The 16,652-nt window shown below is 50.3% G+C and overlaps 1 protein-coding gene across 1 annotated transcript in view; it reads left to right on the forward strand.

The window, feature by feature from the left end:
* Positions 1–2,511: 2,511 nt before the first annotated feature.
* The window catches only part of DHRS12 (dehydrogenase/reductase 12), a 34,439-nt gene continuing 20,298 nt past the window's right edge, over positions 2,512–16,652 (forward strand). The window contains 7 exon segments of the mRNA XM_034663789.1: positions 2,512–2,535; positions 5,033–5,118; positions 9,440–9,548; positions 9,550–9,574; positions 11,245–11,327; positions 16,075–16,087; positions 16,090–16,166. Coding sequence (XP_034519680.1) covers positions 2,512–2,535; positions 5,033–5,118; positions 9,440–9,548; positions 9,550–9,574; positions 11,245–11,327; positions 16,075–16,087; positions 16,090–16,166 — 417 coding nt within the window.

The raw sequence follows: 16,652 nt of genomic DNA on the forward strand, positions 1-16,652 counted from the left end.
TAAGAGATGGAAGCAAGCCAAGTGTCCATCAACAGATGAGTGGATAAGCAAAATATGCTGTATTTACTATGGAATATTATTCAACCTTAAGAAGGAAGAAAATTCTGGGGTACCTGGGTGGCTCAGTTGGTTAAGTGTCTGCCTTCGGCTCAGGTCATGATCCTGGAGTCCCTGGATGGAGCCCTGAGTCCGGCTTTGTGCTCAGTGGGGAGCTTCTGCCCCTACCACCCCCACCCCCACTCCTGCTCTCTCGCTCACTCTCTCTCTTTCAAATAAATAAATCTTAAAAAAAAAAAAAAGAAAATTCTGACGCACGCTACAACATGATGAGGCTTGCAGACAAATACTGTATGATTCTACTAATATGAGGTCCCTAGAATAGTCAAAGCCCCAGAGATGGAAAGCGGAGTGATGCTTTCCAGAGGCTGGGGGCGGAGAGGAGAGTTAGTGTTCAGTGGGTACCGAATTTCGGCTTTATAAAAGATGAAAAAGTTCTGGAGATGGATGGTGGTGATGGTATGATGTGAATGTACTGAAAACCACTGAACTGTGCACTTAAAAATTATTAAGATGATGAATTTTATGGTATGTATATTTTGCCACAATAAAAAATAAGACATAAAATGAAATAGTGTATTCCTCAGTTCTTCCAAGCCTGCCCAGGATGATCGAATGGCCCCAGGCTGAATAACTGGCAAGGGTGGGGTCATTGCCTGTATAGATAAGGGACACATATGCTCACAGGCTCAAAACCCAGTCTCACTCTCAGTTACTGTGGGTCTGGCTTGGTGGGGAGTCCCTGGGGGGGATGTGAAATGGAAGGCAGGGGAGGAATGCTGGTAGAGGGAACCGTGGGGACTACAAGTCACCCATTTGAACACAGGAACCAATCAACCCACCAACAAAGGGGGAGGAGAGGGTAGTGGAAGTTTCCAGCTGGATGGAAGTGACGAAAAGAAGTACCTGAGGAGAAGCCACTAGGAAAGGTGTTCCATCCTTACAGAAAAGGGGTGAAGACTGTCCGGTTGGAATCCTGGTTGTGCTGCTTTCTAGATCTGCGCGTGATCTTGGACACGCTATTGAAATTCTCTATGCTTCAGGCTCATTTGAAGTGAGCTTAGAACAGTGCTTGGCATATAGCAAGTAGAGTATGATTATTTGTTAAATAAGAGGAAAGGTTTTTATTTCATCCTCACTACTATGCTGTGAGGACTGGACAGTTACACTGCTGTGTAGAGGGGAAACTGAGGCTCAAGGAGGTCAAGTGTCTCCTCTGAAGGGGTGTCAGAGCTGAACGTGGGTCTTCTGACTCTCGATCCCAGTTCCTGCCACTCTGTGTCTGCCTGCTTCTCCCTGCCTCGCTGGTGGCCCTTCTCCTGAGCAGCAGGGGGAACCAGGTGGTACAGGGAAGTAGGTGAGGGCCAGCTACGACACCTCCAGGCTCTCATTCAGCTCCCACCCCTGAGCCCCATACTGCCTTTGCATTGGGAATAGAACCTGCTTGCCCTGAAACTAGAGCTCTAGAAACAGATGCCATGAGAGTTTCAGACCAACACGAGCCCCATTTGCGGGAAATCACTTCCTTCGTTAGCTTGGTTACATGGAGACAGACCCACCCAGACTTCACGACTGCCTTGCCCTGGGTCCGTCTCACCACCACCATCTCTAGTTCTGAGAAGGGGGACAAGGGAAACAAAGTGGACCTTTGCATGTTTTTTATTTGAATAGGTAATTCATGCACATAATACAAAATTCAAAAGGCTCAAAAGGGTATTCAGTGTAAACCGAGTCTCTCTCCCACCCCCGCTCCCCAGTGCCGAAGCTCTTACTAGAGGTCCCCACTGTCATCAGTTTCCTGTGAAAGGAAGGAAATTCTTACATCAAATGGACTTGTTCTTTACAAAGTTGGTTCAGGTGGACAGCAAACAGCCCTGGCGTGAACCAGTCTGTAAAGCCTGGTGGCCATCAAGGGACTCAGGGGACAACCAGAAAGGTATTTCTAAATCGGGTCCGGCTTGCTGCTGGCTGACTGTGTGAGCCACTGCACGGGGGGGTCATTGTCTGCCATGTACATCTCCCCTGGGCTGCTTCTCGCCTCCCTTAGTGTCACCTTGGGTTTCTTAGTATCGGACTTTTGTAATTAAGGCTGGGAGCCCCTAACCCCTTGCTGTCATGACAGAAGAGACCAGTTCTTGAGTCCATGCACAAGCAGGGTCAGGACCTGGGCACGATCCGCACTGAGGAGTCACAGGGAGCAGCATCAGAGATCTTCCTCCCCACCCCCTGCCTCATCCTCCCTTCCTTTCTGTTCCTTTTCCTTCACCCTCATTTCTCTTCCCCACCCCCAAGTGCACATTAAACACATACAGAGAGCAGTGCCTGGGCTTCCTATGGATTTATGATTTATGGTTATTCATCTTATTATCTAAGTGGTTTTGCCAGGTAAAATATTAAGGCACCCCTGCCATTATAACCTTGCCTTCCATGATCTCATTGGCAGCTGGTGTTGCCATGACAACTGGGCTGGAGAAATTGGTACTGAGCTTCGGTGGAAGATGATGCGAACACTGGTGTGCGTGCGTGTGTGTGTGTGTGTGTGTGTGTGTGCAGATTTCCTATCATGTATATCTGCTGTGTGAGAAGCCATGGATTTCTTAGGCCACACCTTCTGCTTCTCCTTCCAATTTGGTCTAAATTAGCTTTAGGACTCTAAATCAGCCAGAAAGAAGCTCTGGAGGAGGATTTCTTTGTTTGGCTTATTGGGTAGCAAATTGGAAGCTGGGACACATAAGAAATATTTTACAGTCTTTCTGCCCACGTGAAATGAAGCAGCTACCCCCACTCAATGTCGCTCTTAAAAGCACCTTGGGCTTAACTTATTTAAAATTGTTATGTAATTCTCTTATTAAATATAGAAAGAGCTAGAAGGGACCCCACGTGTCATTTGATTCCCCCATTCATTTAGATAAGAAAACTAAGGTCCAGAGAGGCTAAGTGACTTGCCGCCATACAGTATGGCTCAGGCATGGATACTATGACTTCAGCTAAGTGACTCACTCCTTTAAGTCTCAGTTTGCTCATCTGTAAAATGGGGATAATATCAAGAGCTACTTTACTAGGTCATTGTAAGGCTTAAGTGAGATAATACCTATGCTTGGTACATATTAAGCCCTCAATAAATTTTCTCATTATTACCCCAGGTCACGCTGGGGATCAGAAATAGGACTAAAATCCAGCTGAGCAAACTCCTAATTAAACTGGAGCCTTTCCCCATTAATCCTGTCCTGCCCTCTGTTTCTTTTTGGGTACAGGTTCCTTGTCAACCAGGGGAGAGGGGAAGCTTCTTCTGAAATGGGGGTTGTCTTTTCTGAAAACCTCCCATGACGCATGTGTAACGCGCACACTAGGTACCCTGTGGATACTTGTTGATTTGAGGATACACATTACATGCTTCACGCCCTCATGGACAATCGACTGAATATACATGGCATGGCTATAGTGTAAGGGGAGAAAGGAATGAGAAGGAGATTTAAGGAGGGAAGTGAACACCTTTTGATCGCTTCGCATAAAACCAGGCATTTTGCCAAGCTCTTTACAAAAGTGTTTAATTATCACCATAACCTCATGAGGTGACGAGGTTCGCATATTGATTCCCATTGTAAGAATAAGAACACTGAGACTGATGCGTATGCAGTGAGCCCAGGGAGATTCACACTCCAGGCTGAGAGAGCTGGCTTTCCACCCAACCTTTTACTTCAAGGTGCTGCTGATGCCCTCAAGAGGCTCTGTGGTCCCAAACAAATCCTCACCCCCTCGTGAGCCAAGAGCCTGTTTCCTGAGGTGGTGAGAGGGATGCGGAGCAAACTGACACCGTTTCCATCACTGCCACAAAGCCGAGTATACAAAGCACAGTTACACAACTGTGTAATCTAAAATATTCTCCCAGCCAAACCAGACTGGCGCTGAAGGTCACACCAGGCTGGGTGGTTTTACAGCATGCCACGTGTTTAAACCTCCTTTCATCGCCCCGTCAGGAATAAGAGCCAGGCAGCAGAACCTCACAGTCCTGCTCAGAGGAACGAACTATTCCGGGGAAACTTACTTCAAAAGAGATTCTGAAGTCAAAACCGGTCCACTCGGTGGGGGTGGGGGAAGAGATCCTCTAGCTGGTGTCCCAGGCAATGAGGCCGTGAGATCAGCAGGTCTCTGTACATCTTATGTAAGAGTGGCTCCGTCTCTGGGCCAGCTGGGTACACCAGTACAGAATTTAACTGAGTGACCCGTCCCTCATTAGGGATGGAGCCAATGGCTTCACTGGGATCTAGATTGGCACAGCAACCATGCTCTGCTTACACTATGTTTTCTGGAGTTTGAGGAGTGGGGGTGGAATGGGGCCGATGGAGATTTGGAGGACATAAGGGGGCCTCCCTGGCACTGCAGGAAGTTGCTGAACTAGTGACATAAGTTCGGACTTAGAAGACAGACCTCTCCGGTGGGCGACCCAGCCCTGCCTCTTGCCCGCTGTCACTGTGTTCACATTACCAGGCTGACTCATTGCATCTGCCGGAGAGGGGCGCTGTATCTCTGCTGAGTTACTCGGGACATTACATGAAATAAGTTAATTAGGAACCTGGAAAATGCTAGTTATCATAACAACCCCATGATAAAACTCATCCGATGGAGAAATCTTTTTAATATCACTGAGCCTCATCTTTTTATTCCCCGTGATTTTCCAGGTGAGCACTTTCTACGAGGTGATTTGCGGTGCCATCTTTGCATCCCAGCCATACCCAGGAGACAGGTATTCCCTAAACACATACAGACGCCCGGTTTCAACCCCGAGGTGGCTAGGTGGCCCTGCCCGCGGCCCGCAGCAGGGCCCGCCCTCACTCTCCCTGCCCTCTGAGCCTGGGGCAGGAGTGGGCGCTCGTCACAGCCCTACGGAGACCCCGCCGCATTCCCCGTAGACAAGAGACGAGGAGGCCGCGGTTCTTACATAACTGGAATGACGTAACCGCTGGCGGCTCCCGAGGGTGGGGGCCCCGGGAGCGCGGACCCCTCCACGTCTTTCCACCGTAGCGCCGCGAGGCTCGCGGAGGGGCTGCGCGAATACACCAAGTAAGACGGCCCGGGCGGCTGGGGGCGCGGCCGGCCGGGTGGGCGGGGCCGCTGGCCGTCACGTGGCCCGCCTCGGCGCGTGCAAGCCGGGTTGGCGGGGACGCGCCCGCGACTTCGCGATCTTGTTGGACCGACGAAGCGACCGTGGCACCCGCAGGCTAGCAGCCGTCGGGCTCACACAGGGGGCGGGCAGGGTCCCGCCCCCGCACGCACGGGGACCGGGCTGGCGCCCGAGGGGCGGGGCTTTGCCGCGCCTGGGCCGGGACCCGCTGACGTCAGGCGGCCCGCGGGCCTCCGAGCCCCTGGGCGTTACCATGGCGCTCTGCAGGGCGTGCTGGGGGACTGCGTAGGGCTGCGGTCGGAGTCAGGCAGGGCGAGCTCTAAATTGCTGCTGAGAACTTTCCTGGGTGTGTTTTTTTCTCACCAATAAAACGCAGCTTGTGGCCTGTGACCTCTGGCTCCAGCCGGAACATTCCGAACGCGGGTTTCGGGACGCATGGCCGCTGTGCACCCTGTGTGAGCTTGGTGAACGGTGTTTGATGATTTCACTGGCCTGGTGGTCACCCTCTCTGTACCCTAGCCGGGTCCCCACCTCATTGTAATTTTAGGGGCGGCCAGTTCCCAGGGAGGGAGAGATGGTTTTTATCTCAGAATTAATTAGGCGCAGTGGTTCTCAATCCTGTCTGAATAACGGGGCAAGAATTTAAAATACCAGTTTCGGGCCCTGCCCCTAGAGATTCTGATTCTGTTGGTCCGCACCGGGGCCTACACTGACATTTTTAAAAATCCCCCAGGTGATTCTCTTGCGGCCTACTCATCTGAGACACTTCCTCTCCTCCCTGCACTAGGGTTTTTATCAGTTCCTAAGGCAGCGCAGCAAATTCCATCATTCCAAGGGGAGGCAAGTGGCTGCTGCTCCCTTCTCTTCACCCCACATCCTTTTGGAAAAAGTGTTTGTTTTTCTCAGGAGGCAGGACTGCAGATAATGGTGGGAAGTGTAACTGTCAACCCTGCCCCCACTGGATTTAGGCAAATACAGTGGCAGCCTCTTTCTTTCAAAGCGGTGTACTCTGGCATGGCCACTATTTGCTGGGCCTTTCCATGTTACACAGAGAGCAGCCCCAAGAGCTTGAGTCAGCTTCCTGCCCTGGGAAAGCAGGCTTCTAAAAGACTCGTTCTTGGAGGGGGAGGGGTGCAATCTAGGTGGGTTTCCCGCATGTTGTACATTTAATGAATTGGAGGGAAAGACAATGCCTTATTTTGATTACAGCGTGCGAGTCTGTAGTTTAGGTTTACAATGTTTTTTTTCTTGGCACACCATATCTTTTATAAAGCTCCCCTATAGTGATCTTCTATGAAGAGTGTCAAGTCACTGTTCCCTGAACTTGCCTGAATCTAAAAATTACCTGGGACCATTAAAAAGAAAACAAAACCTGACTCCTAAGCCCCTCACAGAAGCAGGTGAGGACTAAGCAAATTCCATATTGGGTAAATTGGGGGAAACATTCCTGGGAGCTTGCCCCTTGGTGATTCCTATCTTCAGAGGTCCAGAAAACACTAGGTACAGTGGTTGCTTCGTTTGAGTCAAAATCACCGGAGGCCTTGGGACGCCAGATTGCTGGGCCGCACTTTGAACTGTGGACTCAGGAGACAAAGACCACGTTTCTAGTAGGTTCCGAGGTGATGCTAAAGCAGCTGGTCTGGCGCTCATCCTTTAAGCAACTCTGGTGGAGTAGAAGGTGCCTCAGGCTGGGTGTTAAAAGAACAGAAACCCTCCTTTGGCTTTATCACCTACCGTTTTGTGACCTTAAGCAAGTCATTTGTTTCCTCTCTGCACTGACAAACAGGGACTGATATCAAGAATTTGTGAGGATAAAATACTTCCCCCAGAAAGAGGACAGGAGATACAAAAAACACCAAATCTTATTGGGTTTTTTTTTTTCCAAGGTTTTATTTATTTGAGAGAGAGCACAAGCAGGGAGAGCAGCAGAGGGAAAGGGAGAAGCAGACTCCCTGCTGAGCAGGGAGCCCAAGGGAGGACTTGATCCCAAGACTCTGGGATCACGACCTGAGCCAAAGGCAGATGCTTAATTAACCAACTGAGCCACCCAGACACCCCCCCCCAACCTTATTGTTAACAGAGTGACCCAGGACAGGATCCTGCACTGAAGACAAATAGCCCAGGCAAAGGACAGAAGGAGGGTGTGACACGCCCTGCAGGCCAGCCTGGCACTGCCCTCGGGCATGGCTCACAGCCTGGAGCTTGAGGAAGAGGTTTAATCCACAGGAGCTGCCCTCAGCAAACCTTAGCGTTTAATAGGATCAGCGTGGCGGTCCAGAGGCTCAGGTCGCCCCTAGCTAGGTGTCACAGAGAAAAGCCTCTTGGTGTCCTGCCCCTGAAGGAGGGGATCTTCCAGGAAGTTTCTTGCAGGTTCTCTGCGGCCTCCTCTTCTGGCTCTGTTGTGGTCAGGGAAGGTCTCACTCTCTCCCCACCAGTACCTTCCCTGGCTAGGACCCTGTTCATTGACTCCAAGGTCTTAGCCTTTTCTGAGAAACGGCTTGCTTTGGCAAGAAAATTCTTTCACAGTGATCCTGCCCGCCCCCCCCCAACATTTGTCTGGGAAAACACACCTTCATTTTTGGTTAGAGTTTAAAACGCTCTCCAAGTCCCTCATGATTTGGAGGGCCGGGGTGGGGGTGGAGGGCAAATAAGGAGCTCAGTTTTGAACACGGGGAGTATTGATGTCATTATTAATAATAGTAATATTAATAGCAAATACTATGTACTGAGCTCTTAATTTATTCCAAGTGTGGTAATAAATGCCTTGCATACAACTCATCTAGGCTGCCCGATAGTTAGCTTTTACCATCCCCTTTCTGCAGATGAGTCTCCTTTTCTGGGCTGCAGAAGCCCAGAAAGGTTAAGTCAACACAGGAGATCTCACAGCTATTAAGAAGCAGAGCTGTGATTTAAACCCAGGTTGTTTGACCCAAAGCCCTTATTGTTGATATTCTTTTTAGCCTCAAGTCAGCCTCCCAGGAAGCTTTGGAATAGTCCGAAGTCTTGCTGGCCCCACTGTGCCGCCAGCAGCAGAAGCAGTGGGAAGGGTGTTCTCTGAGCTGCCCTGGACATTTAGTGAGTTACAGAGGGCGGGAACAGGAACATTCTTCTTGGTCTCCTGACTGTGAGACAGGGGCCATGACTGTCCTGGAGGCAGTGACTTCCAAACCTAACCCGGGCTCATAAACATTCTTTGGCCTTCTCTCCGGTGTCTGGGCTTGTAGTTGGCAGCAGTTTGGGCCCAGGGAGCCCAGCTGTTGGCCGTCTGTGTGTAAACACGGCGTGGACGAGGTTCCTGGGCTTCTCGTAGAACCTTCAGGAGAAAGGGAACTGTTCTCCATTGCAGGGGAGAAAGCGCTGGGCTCTTTGGGTGAGAGATCCAAGTTCTGACACCCAGCCTGGCCGTGTGTGGGGAGAGTCCTGCCCTCGGGGCCTCCTCCAGCTAATCGCCTCCAATCTGCCTCCAAGGCCCTCACCTGGTTGCATACCCGGCATATACTAGGAAAGCAATGGTGGAAGAGGTAACTCGAAAGGCTGAGAGAAACGGTTAAAGAACTCAGGGTTACTTTTATCCAATGGGATCCCTTTGTGCAAATTAGAAAAAGCACCTCGTTTGAATGCTTTGCTGTGGTCTTCGAGAAGTTGCTCAATGCAGATACAAATCCCCCATCACTGTGATCCGAACGGTGCCCCCTACAATTGTGCGGCACACACCCCATAGCCCTGAAGGAGCCTTTGCTTTCTCTGATGCGGTGCAGAACTCACTACCTACCTTCCTCCTGCTTCCTTCTGTCCTTGCAAAGCTCCCCCACTTCACATAGTCCTTCTACAGCTGGGTAGGGATGCCGGTCCTGCCCTGCAGTGGGCATGATACCAATGGTCTCCTAAGCTCCTCTTCTTTTCCCTCCAAAATTGGATAAAGGAAAAATAATCCTTCTGTCAGAGGATTTTTTTTTTTTAGAGGGGCACTTCTGATATCAGAGGCAGTCAGAAAACGCTGGCTCCGATGCCAAACTGTTAGAGTTTCCAAATAGTTTTGAAAGTTCAGGAAGCTAATGAGAGAGGAAATGTAAAGCCAGAAGATGGGATTGTTCCTGAGCCCAGGGAGGGAAGCGGGTTGGTGAGGAAGGAAGGAAGGAGCTGTGGGATGTGCTAAGGAGAGAGTCAGCAATGCCCACCCCAGAATTAGGCTTTCTCCCCATAGGGCTTTCTGTTCCTGGCTCCTGCCAGCCGTTCTGTCTATGGGTTTGCTGCTTCCAGGAGTGGCTCTGCGTCCGCCTCTAAGGGCTTTGTGCCTGATGACTTGGAGGCCCAAGTTCCTGGAAGAGTCTTCTCGGTCAGCTGAGGGAACAGTGGCACCGGGAAAGCAAACTGCTATTGAAATAGCCAAGCGAGGTGAACAGCCTGCCGTGTGTCCACTGGGCCTCAAGGCCAGCCTGTGGCCGCTCCACACTGGGGAGAGTGCCCAATGTCACAGGCAGGTCAGGGAGGGCCCAGCCAGCATGGCCAGGAGTTGACCCTGATCCCATGGTGACCGGCACAGCTGCTGATTCTCAACTGTGCATTGAGCTTCCAGTTAGAGGTGGACAGAGCAAGTGACCGGAGGAGTCTTTCCTCAACTCTTAATTAATTCACAGGAGAGCTCGGGTCCTGGCCACACATTGTTCCGAGCAGTGAGGGGTTCCAGCCAACCCTGGGCATCTGAATCACCAGTGGAACTTTAAAAGGGCGTGGATACCTGATTCCCACCTGTCTTGTCAATGAGCATCTGGGGGGTGGCGTGGAGAGAAGGGTGGGAGTCCACTGCAGTTTGCCTGTGGACCCTACTTAAGAACCAGTGCCCCCTGAATAACTGGAGTGGGGGGTGCGTTGAACTTCCTTCCTCCTTCCTGGTGTTCTGGAGTCCAGCCTCCAGGCTTAGAGCGGCTGGGGATGACCTCCTATTTCACTTCCCTCATCTTGATTTTGTGAAAGGCCCCCTAGGTGAGCTGTAAATTATTTAATCAGCTGAAGTCTCCCTCTGGGTAAATGCCAGAATTTCCTGAATGAATTCAATGGCCCTGGGTCACCAAATGGCACTGTGGTGGCTAGAAAAGTCCACTGTGTCTTTCCAGAGACTCTTTTCCAGAAAAACAGATGTTCCAGCAGAAGTTAGAGAAATAGGTTGGGATGTATCACTTTTCTAGAAGCTCAAAGATGTTTTTTTTTCCCCTCTAAAATCAAGTTAAGCATTTTCCAGGGGAATATTATACCATTTGCAGTTCTATTTCATTATCTGCCAAGTCGGGGTGAGGAATAAGTACATCTGAGCAACTGGAGGTCCTCTGAGGTGTTATGGGGAGGAGAAGAGAGCAGAGGGGCTGGTTACGTGGTTAGCTGATAGCCTCCCATGAAACAGACCCCATTTATTAAAGCGAGCTATTTTAAGTGAAGAAATCGGGCTCTGTAATGATTACTTTTTAACTGCCGCAGCCAAGGCATTCCCCTTTAAATAAAATTTGATTGATGATGGCATGGTCTTTGCTGGAATAGTCTGAGTGCCAATGATGGATTCAACCATTCAGTAAATATTAATCGAGTCCCTGCTACATGTTAGGCCAGTGTTTCTGAACTAGGGCTGAGGATTAGACTCACCTGGGGAGCTTTTAAAACATACCCAGGCCTGGACCCATCATCTGGAGCTGTTAAAAACACCCCAGGAGACTCTAAAGTGCACCCAGGTTGAGACCTCTGTGTCAGGTGCTATGTGAGATGCTGGGGATGCAGGTGTGACCAGAACCAACACTTCTTACCCTTGATGTGTTCAGACCCCTACAAAAATCAGGATCTTACCCCGGATGCCCCGTCAGTCAGCCCATATAGGCAGGAGAGCAGATTCTAGGGTCACCCGTGCTATTATATCTGCGGCTCTAATTGTGGTGACCATCCCTTTAGATTTTCCGGAGGAGTCCCGGTTTCAGGTATTCTTCAGGTGAGCCCATGCGTCTTAATTCATATGGAAAAGCCTGTCTCCACAGCCACAGCGATCGCGGGAACTCACAGATCGGTTCCTTGAATTCCACCAGGTGGCACAGTTCACCTGGTTTGTCGAGATCAAGACCCAGCTCCAAGTTCCTAAGGTGAGATCATCCGGGACAGCGCTCACCAGGCGAGGTGCCCTTCCGGCTGAGCTACTGCCCGCACCCCCTGGCTTGGCAGTGGCCGATTTGGGGTGTTTCTGCTTTGGAGGCAGCCTCAGCCCCCCGAGAGCTGGAGCTGTGCTTTCCAGTGGCTGTGTTTGGGCCCCCGCCCCGGGCTGCCTGAGAGACCGCTGGCAGGGGCCGGTCCCTGCAGCAGAGACCTCACGCAGGACGATGACTCTGCCGGGGTTTCCACCGAGGGAGGCGCTCACGCCGCTGAGACACATCGCGGGGGACTCCGGCACCACACGCCAAGCTGTAAACTGACCCAATGGCTTTCCAATAAGGAGGGACAGCAAGAGACTTTTAGGTCTTGACGAGAGCCACCTCTTCACAAGAGCTTTCAGAGCCGGCCCACATTTTGTGCTCTGGCCGTTCCGAGAGAGTCGGAGCCAGGACTCGCTACGTAATTTGCGGGGCACAGCGCAAAATGAGACTGTGGGACCCTTGTGCAAAAAGTATTAACCATTTCAAGACGGTGAAGGCAGAGCACTGAAACGAGCGTGGGGCCCTTCTGAATATGGCCCCCATGAACCTGGGCCCGGATGGGAAACCCGGGAAAACCCACTGTGAAGTGATCTTGGGCAGTGTGTCTTAGCTTCCCCGAACCTCCGTCTCCTCATCTGAAAAATGGGGGTGATATTATTCTATTTTGGCACATATGTTTGAGAGTGAGCCATATGTCAGGCCGCGTGCTAGGAGCTGCAGACAGAGATAAGACGGAAGAGGCCCCTGGGAATGGCCCTCAGTTACCATGGCTCCCTCTCTTTCGCTGCAGAACGTCCCTCGAGCCTGCCTTCCAGTCCCGCCCGCAGCTCCTCCTCTCCGCGAACCTGCTCCTCCGGCAGCCCGGGGGCGGGGACGGGGCGAGGGCGGGGCAGGCAGCGCCCCGCCTCCTCAGGCTTGGACCTTGGCCGCGTGCGGAGGGGTGGGGGGGGGGTGAATGCTCCAGTCTAGAACGGAATATTTTGCATCTGCTCCCGAAGGTGGTTCTTATTATTTTTAATAACGTTTTCAAAGCAAGTGTCCTTTCTGTGTTCACTGCACGTCTGTGGTCTCTCGCCATCAGATGCCGCGCAGAGGCCCAGCGCTAGCCGCGAGCGAAAGGGTCTCTAAATCTTCCTCTAATGTGCGAGTGCTGCCGCGATCTGCGGCTGCAGTTCTTGAGATTGAAAGCTGGCTGTCTGCCTGCTGATAACTTTCAGTTGTGCCTGCTGCCGGACGCCGCAAGAATACTAATCTCGGGCCACAGGCAGATGAGGGTTTGCCTGGATTCCAGCCTGCCGTGGTTTGGGCTACATGTTTTGCAAAGTGGATTTATACGGAAAAAGATGACAGTATGGTTTTGTTTATAATGTTGTGCCACCCTTATATCCAATTCCACCATCGCTGGGAGGGCAGAGCTGAAAAGAGGGAGCGCACGTATTTCCTGGGGTGGGGAGAGAGGCAGCCCTTCACTGCCTCCCCAACGGATCGGATCCTTACACAAGGTGGGGTTGGAGCGCACACACGGGTGATGCCCTTTTCTTGTGTGTTATAGGTGGCCTCCAGCGCTGAGAGCTCCGAGGGTCCAGGGCTGACAGTGCCGTCTGTCTGCTCATCCTGGTGGTGTGGTTTCCCTGACTCAGTGTACCCTCCAGGCTCTGCCAGGGGGATCGGCTTCTCCTCCCCCTGTATGAAGAGGCACCACTTGACCCCCTCATCTGGTCTAGCACACACAGCCCGCGCACACACGGTGTAGGAAGGAGCTGGGCTCAGATTTGAATCCTGGTTCTGCACTCACTAGCCTTGGGAGCTTCGGTGGTGTTCTCAGCTTCCCTGAACCCCAGTTTCCTCATCTGAAAAGTAGGGGTGATAGTACTCTCTATCTGAACACGTGTTTGAGTGTGAACCGTATGTCAGGCAGCGTGCTAGGAGCTGGAGACAGAGATGATAGAGTCGGATACAGCCCCTCACCGTCTTGGGAGGGACGAAGTGGTTAACAAGCACCTTCAGTGAAGCCTGCGTGCCCACCCTGGGCCTGCCTGCTCTGCTCTGTAGCGCAGTGAGGGCAAGTGGGGAATAGCTGTGTGGGCCCTCAAGTGTGTGTTTCTCTGGCCCTCCTATCAGCCAGCTTCCGGCTGGGTTTGGCCATTGAGGAAGAATGGTAGGTGGCAAGAAGAGAGAAACAGGGTTTTTGACTTCCCTGGCAACGGCTGGAACTGCTCTGAGGTTCTTCCTTTTGGTGGAGAGCCTGTCTCCTTGGCTCTGGTCACACCACCTCCTCCACTCGTTCCTCCAGCCTAGGCCCGTGGCTTCCTTCCCACTCCTCCCGATCTTCTGGTTAGGGGCCAGTCCCAGTTGGCTTCTTACCTTCTTCACCCTCTGGGGACCGATCCCTGTATTCAGCTCCCTTTATTGAAAGAGGTTTCTATTAGATACCTGACTGGCATAACATGATCTGTGCTATCACACAGGGAAGTTCAGGGTACACGTATAGCTCTCAGTCAGTAGGAGAAGCGATTATTAGTGATATTCATATTTTTTATAGTATCACCACTCCCAACCTTACATTCTCTGCTTCAAGTTCCCCAGTTCTCTTGAATCAGTGCCGAGGCCTGTGGAGCAGTGAGAGCACTGGCGGGACTGGTCCTCACTGCATGGTTGGGTGCAGCGGTCCCTTGGGCAGGAAGGCCTGGGTGGGTGTGCAGCAGGCTGGCCGAGTCAGGTGAGTGTGGGCACCAGGGAAGGTGCAAGGTCCTGTGCGAATCACTGCCTTGGTTTAGCTCCCTGATTACTTAAAATTAATATTAACTAGCACCTCATTCCTATGTAGCAATTTCTACTAAGGATACATTCGTGCACTGTTTCCCATTTGCTCATCACTCTCACGCTCTGACACAGGTAGAGGGGTTCCTGTGATGTCCCCTCATGACTCCTGAGCCACAGAGCAGCTAGATGGTGGCTCATCTGCAGAAAGGATCCAGTTGAGTTTTGTCCAATTTCAAAGAGTTAATATGGAGGCGCCCATTGGCCCTGAGGGCCAGCTTTGACACATATAGGTCAATAGATTGGGGGTTCTGACTCATTTGTGTCTGTTCCTAGCTCCTTCCCCGGTCACAGCAGACTCCTGGCCTTTCCTTCTGGGTGCTTTCTGGCCTCTTGTTTTCTCCCAGAGGGAGACAGATGATTTCCTTCATCTTTTCATGATGCTTCATTTCAGAGGGCTCTGTGGTTGATTTATCTAGGACAGTGATTCTCTCTTCCATGCTGCTGCCTCCGTCTGATGCGGAGACACTCCAGGTGCTTCCAGGAGGCTCAAGGAGGTTGTGGAATGTTCAAAGTGGAATTGATTTTAGTTCACTTGAATTTTGTTGTTTTTTTGACCCTGGATTTTTATGAGTATTACTCGGCACTGTTGGGTAGGAGAGAGTTTTAGGGTGGTTATGGGGAGAGCTCAGAAGAAAGGACTGGGTGTCTACAGATTCAGTTTGTAATCATTGGGGGCGGGGGTGCCCCCCCCCCACCAGGGAAGGAGTCAGTAGGCAGTCTGTGTCCGCTGTGGCTGATCCAAGATCTTCACAGCCTTTTTTTAAAAGAACGTGGTCCTGTACACATCATGCTTTTGCTATCCTTTGAAAGTAGAGGAATGTTCAGCTGTGCCAGACTGGAGCTGAATATGGTATTTAAGATGACTATAGACCTTCTGAGGCCTGAAAATGTAGGATTGTTTCTGTTTTCTCATTTTCTGAGCCTTTGTCTCAGAGTGAGAAAACAATATGTTTTAAGATCAGTAGAAATTCTGACTACAGTCTTGGGTTCTATAACTCAATTAATGGGGAAACTGAGGCAAGGCCCAGAACTTGGCTTTATCGAAGGAATTGTGGCTTTTGCTCAGAACCTCACCTGTAGGTTCAGTTCTCTGCCTTGGGTTGGGAATAAGTCACAGATGCCCGGTGCGGCATGTCCTTGTCTCATGGGATACTTGGAATATAAGCCCAATTCCTATGCTGGGGACAGAGAAGGGGCTGAACAGCCAACATAATTTAATCATCTCTATGTGCAGCTATGTGTACCACCAAGAGGGAAGAGGGGGGCTTTCAACATGTCTCCTCCATCAAGAAGTCCCCAGTCTACTGGGGGAGGGAGCTGTGTCCAGCAGTAACTATAACAGAAGGTGGAAATTGGTAAACAGTATAAGCAAGGACTGAGTCACAAAGGAAGTTGTCATCTTATAATTACTATGTACCTTAGATCTTGTCTTCAGAGCAAAACACAGTAAAAAAACCCTAAATGATCAGCAGGAGGAAGCTATAACACATCCGAGCTGAAGTATTGTAGGTAACCATTAAAAGAAATAATCTAGGCGTATAGATTTAAAAATTTTCTGAAATATATTAAGTGAGAAACAAGGATGCAGAGTAATGTATAGTCTGATCCTATTTGTATGGGAAGGGGGCACATGTTTATAGTATGTATATCATGCTTAATATACATAATATATATTGTGCTTTAAATATATGTATATAACTGCTGTATGTGCTTAAAATAGTTCCGATGATTAACAAGAAACTATGAGCGATGGTTCATTCCTGAGGAGTGAGGTTTTTACTTTCCATTTTGTATTATTCCAAACTGTTTTATTTTAAAACCATGTATGTGTATTTTTTTAATTAAAAAATGCTAGCTTATATCTTTTTTAAAAAGCTTTACAACTTTTTTTTTTTTTTGGTTTAGAACATCTTTCTGTACATGTGTCTTTGTCTGATCCCAAGAAAATCTGGAAATTTATTGAAAATTTCAAGCAGGAAAATCAACTCGATGTTCTGGTAAGTTTTATAACCCTAAGTAGAGGATAAATCTTGTGTGTGTGTGTTTTTCAGCTACGTGGGTATGGACTGATATGTATGTTTGTGGGTCTTTATGACGACATCGTAGGGAGAATCCTCTCTGGTGAGGCCATCAGATTTACTCACTGGCCCCAAGGGGAGCCCCAGCACGTTGTGGGGAAGGGGAGGGGACCACCCACTGGGTAGGTACTATGGGAACATGAAGATATTCCATTTTTCATAAAATGATGATGTGTGTATCTGTATTCCTGAGCTCTGTAGATTTGGGGATGTGCGTATTAAAATTAGAGGTTCTGGGAGAAAAAAGAGAAAGTTTGGTCCAAAAGAATGCCTGCTGCAGACAAGCAAACCTTTTAGGAACACAGCCAGGAGGACTGAGGCGGGATGGTACATGTCTGCCCCTCCCAGACGCTCCGCATGGAGCCGAGCTGCTTTTCTATCTAAACAGTTTCTGATGTGCTCCAG

This window comes from Ailuropoda melanoleuca, chromosome 7 (assembly GCF_002007445.2).
Source record: "Ailuropoda melanoleuca isolate Jingjing chromosome 7, ASM200744v2, whole genome shotgun sequence".
In the NCBI taxonomy this organism is placed as follows: Eukaryota; Metazoa; Chordata; class Mammalia; order Carnivora; family Ursidae; genus Ailuropoda; species Ailuropoda melanoleuca.